This window comes from Arachis ipaensis, chromosome B10, assembly GCF_000816755.2.
Source record: "Arachis ipaensis cultivar K30076 chromosome B10, Araip1.1, whole genome shotgun sequence".
NCBI lineage: Eukaryota > Viridiplantae > Streptophyta > Magnoliopsida > Fabales > Fabaceae > Arachis > Arachis ipaensis.
Window position 1 is genome coordinate 98477746 of NC_029794.2, and position 11802 is coordinate 98489547.

General features: G+C 36.5%; 1 protein-coding gene across 1 annotated transcript; it reads left to right on the forward strand.

The window, feature by feature from the left end:
* Nucleotides 3637-7148, forward strand: LOC107620834 (protein FAR1-RELATED SEQUENCE 5-like). Its single transcript, XM_016322941.1, has 6 exons — nucleotides 3637-4085; nucleotides 4277-4642; nucleotides 4742-4840; nucleotides 5756-6021; nucleotides 6445-6788; nucleotides 6915-7148. Exons 1-6 carry the CDS (start codon nucleotides 3637-3639, stop codon nucleotides 7146-7148), a joined length of 1758 nt encoding a protein of 585 aa, XP_016178427.1.

The window sequence follows — 11802 nt, forward strand, 5'->3', positions numbered from 1 at the left end:
TATATATTTACTCCCACTATTTAAAATTTCTGGATCCGTCACTGTTCTCATCCTTGTGATTTTGAGTTATATGATTATAAAAAGGTGAGTTTTACCCAACCCCCTCTAAATCAACATTTAAATTACCCTCTATGATGTGGCATATTTTAATTGAATGTTTAGTTTTAATTTGAGTTAATTTAACCCAATAAGAATTAACATCTTAACTAAAGTAGGGTCATTTTGTAAGTAAATATTTTTTTAAGATGGATAATTATATAATTTTTGTAAATATTAAAAAGTAAATTTATATATTTTTTACCAAATCGGTATTAATTTGATTCTTTTCACCCTTCCATTGAAGAACACCTCCTGAATGCAATTCCCGCGGGAAAAGGAAGAAGGCGGAGTTGAAAGGACTCATCCATAACAGAAAGTACTGAACGACCAAGCAGAGTAAGTAAGACGCGCAGAAATGATTGCACTACTTTTTGAAAACAACCGTACGGGATATACTCCGCCGAGGAGATTGTACTAAAGGAGATCCGTTTTACCGATCATTTGATTGGGTGTGTCCTTAGTCGCTCCAGAGAAGCCATACCCTTAGGAAGCTTACCCTACTCATTTTGGAACTCCCTGCGAAGGAAGCAATCGAAGGCTTACTTAGATAAAATGGTCCCACAAGTGGAAAACACATTCCAATTCAATCGCTCATGGAAGAGAGAGAAATCAGTATCAAAAGGATAGACGAACCCGGCCGGATGAAACTTGAGATTCATTCTTCTCGTGAAGAATATTTCCTCCCTTCCACTATTCCTTCCTACTCAAATTCGTTCCTGCTAAGCTTCGTCTTCATCGTCGCCGTCGCCGTCACTGTCGGGAGAAGAAGCATCTGCTGCCCTTTCGCTCGAAACATATTTCTTCCTTTGATCATTCACAGCGGGTGGTGGTGTTGTTATCACGGCTCTCCCTACAACCTCCTTACTTCTGCAATTAGGTTTTTGTTCTATCCTTTTCTTTGCTTTATGTTCTTTAATTTTGTTTTGAACTGAGTTAATTGGAATTGAAGTAGGTAACTGGAATAAGAGTAGCTTCAATTTTGATCAGAAATACCTTGGATGTTGTTGTGTTATTTTTCCGAACCTTTCATCTTGTTATAGTTGCTGATGTTGTGTTGTTGTTGGTGTTTTATTTTATTTTTTTAATTTATCTTCTTGCAATTAATTAGTGGTAGAAAGAGTAAGCGTGGTGTACCAAATATTTAAAGATGATTATATGGGATTATGGAGAGCATTTATTAGGGAGTGGCTAAATAGCAAAAAGAAAAGTAGGTAAGCAACGGTTGCTTTGTTGAATTGGGACCCTGCCCAAGTAGATAGAATTTGACTTTGAAACAGTGAAATTAATATAATCGACTTATAGTAATTATATCCCAAGGACTTGGGATGATCCCTTCTGTTTGCTTGTGTTCTTCTGTTACTTAAGGATATAGCCATTTTTTGCATTTGTTTTTGGTAAATTAATTCAAAATAGCCAACATATCCCTTCAGAGAAATTTTCTGGAGTTAATGTTGCATTTGGTCCTGCTGCATTTTGGCCTTCTTGAAAGAGATAACCTCCGTGTTTAATTTCTTGAACAATTATAGGCTTCTGTCTTTCCCTCAATTTTTTATTCACTGTATCTTTGATTATAGCCTCTGCTTCTCAAATGTCAATCCCTATTGTTTATTTATTATTCTTTGTTTTATTTATATTGTCAAAATCTTGGGTTCTGCTGATTCTATTTTGAACTAAGATGCACAAGCATTTGTATATTGAATCCAATTTTATTGCCTAACAATGTAAGTTAGGAAAAAAATATGTTTTTAAATGTTAAGTTTATTATTAAAACCTCCCTTTTTCATTAGTCACAAAAATAAAACCTTCCTTTTTGTTCCTAAAACTTTTAATTGTTTTGATCTTTTCTTGTTGTTATAGTTATCCTTTTTTAGGTGACTTTACTGACTTGATTTTATAATTTTGCTCTTTCCGTTTACCCTGGAGGATTCAATATCATTCTTAGAGAAAACACTAACACATGCTCCTAAATACACAGTGATATACCTTTTTTTTCTTTTATGTAGTATGGCACAAAAAGGAGGAGAATTTATTTGCATTACTTCACAACCTATGTAATGTAAATTAACCTTTTAATAGGATCAATTTTGGAAAGAACGTGCCAACTATTTGCATAATCTAGTCTAACAAACTTGATGGATACTACTTAGTAATTGGAGAAAAACTACAATCTGAATATATATTGCAATCAAAAGCATATTCCAAGTAAGAATAAGAATATCTGCTTAGGTCTTTAAGATACAAAGAAGCTCTAGTGTTTAACCAAACAACACTTCATGTTCTATGATTTTATTTACTTCATATATTTTAATGCTAAGACAATTATATCATTTATTTTTAAGCATATATAAGTAATAAAGATAAGCTAGGTGAATTATAAAGTTTTTGTTTTCAATGTTGTGTTCAAACCTCATATAAAAACGGTGAAAAAATAAAATGCATGGTACACGTGTGCCCCTTAGCATTACCATTATTTGTTCTACTTTATGAAAATACAAAAGTTGTGGCCTCTAATATGAGCATTACATGCACCTTTGTATTTGGCAGTCTATCATAATCAATACAAATTCAGAGTACAAACTAATTAGTAAGAAAAATAAACTTAATTAAAGCTTTGAAAACGTTATCAATTAATGTGTAAAGTATAATAGTAGTAATGTCGAGTTAATGGGCATACATTATTTGATTAATTGTGACAATTTTGAGCCATTAGATAACGTGTATAAACTGGCAGGTCCAAGCAGCAGCAAGAACCTAATGTTGAAATTATTTGTTAGAATAGAAATTAATTTTACTATTTCTTACATAGAATAAGATAATATATAAGATAGGTTGCCGGTAACAGTAGACAAAATTAACGGGTGAGAAAAAGCTGCCGGAAGAATTGTTTTCCTTTGAAAAGACAGTGAATTAAGATCAGTGGCACTATATAATTAGTAATTTTTCCTAAATCAATAGTATCCCTCTTTCGAAGATTTATGCTCCTTAGTGTCTGCGCATTTTTATTTTCTTATTCTAAAAATCTTATAGAAGTTCAACATGTTTCTTAATTAGATTTTAGTTATGTGCGAAAATCTACCGCGGAACTCAATTTAGTGGCTAATTTTAGTCACGACAAACTAAATATGCCGCTACTATCAATACGTGGGTAAAATACTATGGCAAACTTCCATTTTTCTGTTAGTGTAATGTCATAAGCGTGGAGTAGATTATTATAAGGTAGTTTTATGTGAATTAGTGTTGATGGTTCTATTCTACATATTTGTGAAATGTTATTTGTGTGGTGATGTGTTAGGATTTTTATAAATTGTAGGTGTATGTTAATATTTGGGAGATGGAGCCGTCGGATAGCGAGTTTTTTGGAACACACTTCGATGAGGAGTTCCCAAGAGGAGATGAACTAGAGTTTTTAGATGATGATTCATAGGTTAATGAAGATAGGCGTCAAGATAAGAGAATAGCAGAGCTTCCACGAGAAGATATCATGTAACTTGAGTTTACAGATGAGGATGCTGTTTATCGATTCTAAAGGCTTACGCAATGATGCACGGTTTCGCTGTTAGGTTGGATGAAGTTAGATGCGATAGTGATGGTTGCATAGTTATGCGCCAAATTGTTTGTAATCGAGCGGGCTCAAGAAAGGAAGAGGTTGAAAAGGACGAAAGAATCAGGGACCACCAACCCCTAACTCGAAGTTGTTATCGTGCGAGAATTCGTGCAAGACTAGATAGAAAAATTCATAAATGGATGGTTGTTTCGTTCTACGAAGAGCACTCTCATGGATTAGTTGATCCACTCGACGTTAACATGATGCCTGAGTATCGCACATTCAGTTTCTCGGATAAAGCTCAGGCGAAGAATTTGCATGACATAGGCATTAGGACCTGTCACATCATGGGATACTTGGCTGCTCAAAAGGTGGATATGCAAATTTGTCATTCAACCAAAAAGATATGTACAACCTCATTACTCAACATAGGAAGGAAAAGGTGAAGGGTGGTGATGCGAATGCTGCAATAAGCTACCTAAGAGGTAAAGCTGGAAATGATTCTTATTTCTTTGGCAAGTACACATTAGGTAATGAGAATCTATTGGAAAATTTGTTTTGGGCTGATGGGACTAGCCGTATTGATTATGAGTGCTTTGGGGATGTCTTGACATTTGATTCGACTTAAAATAGGAACGTCTACAATAAACCACTTGTGATATTTTCTGGTAGCAATCATCATGGGCAAACCGTCATATTTGGATGTGGTCTTCTTGTTAATGAGGATATTGGTTCATACAAGTGGCTATTGAAAACTTTTTTAGAAGCAATCGGGAATAAACACCCTATGGCAGTTGTCACCGATGGAGATCTTTCAATGAGAGAAGCCATTAAACAAGTCTTTCCTTATGCAACACATCGACTATGTGCATGGCACTTACATAGGAATGCCTGCGAGAAGGTTAAGAACAGTGGATTTCTAAATGAATTTAAGAAATTGATTTATGCTAATGTGAGTGTTGAAGAGTTTGAGGTCAAGTGGGGAGATATGGTGGAGAAGTATAACTTATCAAGCAACTCTTGGGTCGATCAAACCTATGAGTTGAAGAATTTATGGGCTCTTGCATATTTGAGGAACCAATTTTTTGGGTGAATCAGGACAACATCCCAGTGTGAAGGGATTAACTCTCTAATAAAAGCATATATGAGAAAGAAAGATACCCTTCTTGAATTCATCCATAACATGGAGACCGTTTGGTATGCGAAATTGTTACTCAGGTTGTGAATTATTGTTCGAAATTGATTCCCTGGCGATGGCACCAAAAACGGATGCACAGAACCATGGTCCAAACATATCTTCACAACTTCGCATAACTAACCAGCAAGTGCACTGGGTCGCACACCTTAATCTATGGAGTGCAGAAACTCTACCGTTGAAAATACATAAGTAATGAAGGTCCAGGCATGGCTGAATGGCCAACCCCCAAACGTGATCAATAGATCAAAAGATAATCTAAAGATGTCTAATACAATAGTAAAAGGTCCTATTTATAATAAACTAGCTACTAGGGTTTACAAAAGTAAGTAATTGATGCATAAATCCACTTCCGGGGCCTACTTGGTGTGTGCTTGGGCTGAGCTTGAAGTCTACACGTGGAGAGGTCAATGTTGGAGTTGAACGCCAGCTTTTGTGCCAGTTGGGGCGTTGAACTCCACTTTGCAACTTGTTTCTGGTGCTGGACGCCAGAATTGGGCAGAGAGCTTGTGTTGAACGCCAATTTGCGTCATCTAAACTTGAGCAAAGTATAGACTATTATATATTTCTGGAAAGCCCTGGATGTCTACTTTCCAATTCAATTGGAAGCGCGCCATTTTGAGTTCTGTAGCTCCAGAAAATTCACTTTGAGTGCAGGGAGGTCAGAATCCAACAGCATCAGCAGTCCTTCTTCAACCTCTGAATCTGATTTTTGCTCAAGTCCCTCAATTTCAGCCAGAAAATACCTGAAATCACAAAAAAACACACAAACTCATAGTAAAGTCCAGAAATGTGAATTTAACATAAAAACTAATGAAAATATCCCTAAAAGTAACTAGATTCTACTAAAAACATACTAAAAATAATGCCAAAAAGCGTATAAATTATCCGCTCATCACCGTTGTTAGCCATTACAGGAACAATGAAAAAGTTGCAGAGTTCAATAGTAAATATACCAATCCAGTACTTGTGACTTCGTTGCCGACACTTGAAGGTTTTGCTATAAAAACTTTCACTCGTAACATGTTCCGGGAGGTCAGGAAGGAAATTAAGGGTGCTTGTGCTATGAACACAAAGTTGGTAATTCAGGATGGTGGAAAACTATACTTCAAGTGTAACATTTTCGGAATGCCAGAGATTGATCATGTGGTTGAGTTTGACAGAGTTAGGGGGATGCTTCGTTGTGAGTGTTTGTGGTTCGAAAACAGGGACGAAAGTCGGCCTTAGTGATCCGACGGTGCCGAGTGGAAGGGCCGTCGCTCAACGGATAAAAGTTACTCTAGGGATAACAGGCTGATCTTCCCCAAGAGCTCACATCGATGGGAAGGTTTGGCACCTCGATGTCGGCTCTTCGCCACCTGGGGCTGTAGTATGTTCCAAGGGTTGGGCTGTTCGCTTCTAATCTAATCCTTTTCTCTTCATTGTATTTAATAGAAGTAATAGAATTCGAGGAATTCCCTGCATGTACATATTTGGATGCCTAAAGCACCAACACGTTGATGATGCAAGCGATGGACGAAGAATGCCAAGAGTGATTTCATGAAGTCAAACATCGATGATCCAAGTGTTTCAGATAAGGTACTCAAGTGTCATTTGGGTGTGTTAGGTACCGAGTATTCTAGGTTGATGGATGTTGCATGTAAGAACTCAAGTGATTTTGTCGAAGCAATGAATGAAATTGTCAACACAATTACAAAACTCCAAAAGCAAGGTGAAAATCCATGCAACGGTAACTTAGACGATGACTACATTGTTGACCCCTTGGTGGTGAAGAGTAAGGGAGCTCCCAAGAAAAACTCAAAATTTAAGCAACAGAGAAAGTGTTCAAACTGCAGTGTGACAGGGCACTACAACAAAAGTTGTCCTAATGTTCCTTGTAGAATCTCTAAGGAGCCGGCCGACGATGATACAAAAAAGAATAACTGCAGCCACCTTGACATGCTCACTAAGGTATGTCATGCTATAACTATGTCAAGAATTTCGTGGTATGGTGATTCGGCATATTGTGTTTCGGCTTTTTAAACTATGTTATTTTTATGATGTTATAATAGAAGATGATGTTTGGTTTATGATCAGCACAAAAGACATGACAATGTGAAAAATCAGCAGAAGATGGAAAAAGGTAGGGATATTGGAGGTGGAACAGCACCAACCTCAGCAGCTAAATCTGCCTTTACTGATCAATTGAAAACATCAAGTCCTGGTCTTGATATCCCTGTTTGTGCATCTACAAGTAACGAAGAATTCGGGATGATTTCTGGACCAGCTGAGTCTCCTGTTGTGGCCCTTATAACTGGAATGGCAGATTAAAGATGATCCAGATTGTAAGATGTTTGGTAATTTTGTGCCGTTTACTAATTGCATTTTATTAATGTTTTGTACAGGTTGCATTCATTGATTGCATTGAAATTTATTGAACTAGGAAGATTATGTAATTTTACTGATTTACTATTAGACTTTTAAAATTGCCTTTTGGATTATTCTATCAATAACAGAACTTGAGCTTAATTATAGTTGAGTTTATGTGTCCCTATGTGCTATAGGAAGTAATTACCTATATTCCTAGTAAAATATAATGCAATATTTGATGCAGCCTTGCCTGACTGCTGATGGGTATTTGACCATTATTTGTGCATTAGTATTTAGCATGAGTTGTGATTGATCATGGATGCACTAGTTTTAAATACCGAGTGTTCATTACTTTGAAGCTATTTAGTATCCGCAATTAATTAATCCAAGTTGGGATTGATAATGCCAAGATTTTTTTTAATCCCAAATATTTTAGTACGTCATATTTTTATTCCTCTACTTAAAACTAAATTTTTTTTTCAAAAATTTCTTTTTTCTCATATATTGTTATATTCTTCTTTTATTAAAATAAAACGAAATAAGACGTTTGGAATAAAAATATGATGTTTCAAATGTTACTTAAAAAATTATCACTTAGTCTAAATCTTGTGGACCAAACCAGTAATTTGTTCGTAAAATAGGTATAAATTATTATACTAGCTTTCTTGGACAAACTTCCCAAGCAAATCAGCACATCTCGAGTCTCAAGATACAGGAGAACTTCCCAAGTCAGTTCCCTGGCCAAGAAGCAGATTTATCCTAGAAAGTAGGATATTCAATGAGAAGCAATGATCAAGATTTATATAATATTTTAAAAATGAAAAAGAGAAAAATTCTCATGATATTATTTCACCAACTGAACTTAAATAGGAGTTTCTTATTTCCAACAATCTTGAGGCCAGAGTCCATAGATCCTCAAAGAATATGTTTCGGTTCTTGCCTTTATGGCTTTCAATCTTATTAATTCATGCATATAACAAAACCTTCTTTGACCAAAAAAAAGCTTTCTCAAAAGTATTACATAAGTTGAAGTTCTATTGAACATTGAACTAAAACCAGATAATACAACTAACTAATTATCCCTCAGTAAATGAACAACAATATAGTTAATTAGCTCTCAATCGATGGCTAAAAATGCCAAAAAATGTATACTTTCCCCGAACTATGAACTTGAGATTATTTTAAATGGTCCTGAATCATTACATCATATCTATCAATTGTTGGTTGTGCATGTGTTCAAAGCCTCTTCCTTCATATCAGTTGCAGTACACAGGGCCTTCCATACATGGACCAGCATTTTCACTAGTGGATGCAAGCTCTATAAAACAGAATGCAGAGATTCTTTGTTAGAAACTAAAATGATCTCTATCCAAAGAAAATAAACTAAATTGACCTATTTGGTGATTAGTAACTGCCCTAAAATGTATAGCAGTCTAAAAACATGCAACGGTGTTTCCACCATTAATATTTTTACTAATGTAACCATGAATAATTTTACCTTGAAAACTAGATCATCAATGATAGTGTCCAGTAACATGTAACACCCTACCACACAGAGTCTTATGCTTAAGTCATAAAACAGAGGTGGCGAGGTATTACGACCTCTAAAAATAAAATTTAGTACGTATAGTATTACAAGGATGTTCATAACTAGGAGCCTTTGAAGAAAAAGGAGTAAATTAAAATTGATAAATCAAAACGCGCAACACTCTGATCGATAACGTAAATTAACAGATAGAGGACAAGCTGACGTTAAGAGATATACAAGAGTGCCAAGATACATATATCAAAACTCGGGACTCGGCTTGCAAAGATAACCGGTCCGAGCATATAAGTATATATACATATATAAAGGAGTTGCCCAAATAACCCAAAAGACAAAATACAAAACATGTTTCTCCAAAATAACCTCTAAGAGGAGTAAGTACAAAATATATATATACAGTGGAGAATATGATATCTAAACAAGTATACATAATCAAAGTAAAATCCCAAAAAGCTAAGGATCTCCGCCAAAAGGAAGTCTCCAGCCTGCCTCAGCGAGGAGCCTCTCATTCTGCATCTGAAAACCACAAAATCCACATGGGTGAGAACCGGAGGTTCTCAGCATGGTAACTGTGCCCAAATATCTAACATGTAATGTCCTGGGAAAGTCGAAAATAATCCTAGAACTCCCAAGCTATAATCAAAGCATATAAATATAACTAAACCATGAGAAATGTAAAAGTAGGCAACTAACTGAAGGATCTTCAATTCTAACTAAATATTCCCTTTCCAAATCCTGCAAACCTCCCAACCGCTAATAGTAACAGATGCAAACATAAGTATATCAAACAAAGAAATGCACAAGTAGGAAACAGATAAGACAATTAAGCAATTAGCAAGTAATGATGGAATTAATTTGGCAATCCAGACAATTCACATATAATGCATATGATGCATGCCTGTCCTAGTGGCTGATGAGTCTCATCTGTTGGTTATCAAGCCAACCTGACGTGTCCGGTAGTTAACCCGGACGCCGTCTCTCTGTTGCGCGTTAATACCGTTAGAGGGATTACGTGCCCTGTCACCATTAGAGGGTATCTGTGCTCTGTCACCAATTTACCATTAGAGGGTATCTGCACCTTGTCGCCATTAGAGGGTATCTGCACCCTGTTGCCCATTTACCATTAGACGGTATCTGCACCCTGTCGCCCTTACAACTAGAGAGAAGCATTTCAAACGTACTCACATCCAACCTTATCATTCATTATTCATCTATTATATTCCATCATGAATTTACATATACATTTATCCTCAGCCATAACTCACATTCATTTCAGCCATCCGGCTTAAATTCATAATACATTTACATTCATAAACCGTCATCACACACAGCCATTCGGCTCACATCATATACAGCACTCCACCATCCTCCCCAACCACACATATCATCATAATCCATCATACTCAACACAACATCCCCTTTCTTCCTCCACAAGTTACCCTCTTCCTTAGCACACTCTCATTCACTAGACATTTTACACCAATTCAAGATTTAAAGGACGAAATTGGAGGGTTTATAAGCGTGAAATAACATCTCGGAAGGTTACGAGCTTGTTCGGAATGTGAAGAGGTTGAAAACAAAAGCTTTAAAAAAGAATACGCCCAGAAGTATTTTTAAACGTGTGCATACGCACGGGTCTGTGCGTACGCACAGAAAGCGAAATCTCCATGGTGGAGCGCACACACAACGTGTGCTAGCGCCACCACCAGTGCGCCATTCCCAACGTGTGTGTACACACAAGGCTGTGCGCACGCACAGCTCGCAAAACTTCCTTGGCCATGTACGCGCACAGAGCGTGTTGACTCTCCCAGCAGCAGCCCCATTTCCACTTGTGCGTATGCACGGGGCTGTGCGTGTGCAGAGGCCTCAAGATTCAATGGGTTGTGCGCGCGCATAGGGGTGTGCGTGCGCACACAACCCAAAACTCACAAATTCTGCAGAATCTGCAGAATTCAGATTTTTGACCAAAACTTCCAACGATCATATCTCCTTCCACAAAATTCAAATTTCAATCAAATTTAAACCATTTTAAAGCTTATGAAATTATCTTTCAATTGATACAAAAATCACCAAATTCCAAAAACAATTGCTCAAGATATGATCCATTGAAGTTCACCGAAATTTCACTTTTACCAAAACTCATAAACTCCCCATTTTCAAAACATGCATTTTCCAATTCACACAAAATCAACCAAAACTCAACCATTCCAATCCTCAATTATTCCCAAACTTTTTTCAATCATCAACCCATTAATTTCCACCATATATAACCAAACCTTACTACATAATTGATAAACCACTATTTTTATCAAGTCTTTGCACACTTATTCATACAATTTGCATGATTTTACAATTCCTTCCTGATTCTATTCTATGATTGAAACAAAGGAGATTACCAGTGAGCAGTGACTTGTGCGCGTACCTGACTCGTGTGCGTGACTTGGCGCATTCCATAGCGACGCATGCGCGTACCTGACGTGTACGCGTGACACGCGAAGAAGACCATCGACGCGTACGCGTGACTGATGCGTACGCATGACATGCGCCAGGTGCAGAAATTGCAGAAAGCACTGGGGGCAATTTTAGGCTGCTTTTGGGCCCGATTCCAAGCCCGGAAAACACAGATTATAGGCTGCAAATTGGGGAAATCAGGGAATCATCATTCATTCATTCATACAACATTCATTCACATAATTTTAGGTTTTAGATGTAGTTTTCTAGGGAGAGAGGCTCTCTCCTCTCTCTAGGTTTTAGGATTCTTAGGTTTAATTCTTCTCAATTTCGGATTTCTATCTTAGTTTAATTAGTTTCTCTTCTACTTTTATTTGCTCTAGCATTCTAGTTTATTTATTTTCCTTGTTGATTACTTTATGTTGCCAATTTAGTTTATGAATTCTCATGTTAGATTTGATTTTCCATTTAATACAATTTGAGGTATTTCATATTTATTATTGCTTTCTTAAATTTATATTATTGATGCTTGCAATTGGTTGTTTGGAATTTATTATCTCTCATTGCTTTTCTATGTTTTTATGTTGTGCCTTCCAAGTGTTTGATAAAATGCTTGGG

What these genes read in the sequence shown, in the direction of transcription:
- LOC107620834 (XM_016322941.1), top strand. Translation starts at nt 3,637, where the DNA reads ATGATGCACGGTTTCGCTGTTAGGTTGGATGAAGTTAGATGCGATAGT. An exon ending in TGGGGAGATATGGTGGAGAA is followed by an intron (nt 4,643 to 4,741) that starts GTATAACTTATC and finishes TGGGTGAATCAG; the next exon opens with GACAACATCCCAGTGTGAAG. An exon ending in CATAACATGGAGACCGTTTG is followed by an intron (nt 4,841 to 5,755) that starts GTATGCGAAATT and finishes TAGCCATTACAG; the next exon opens with GAACAATGAAAAAGTTGCAG.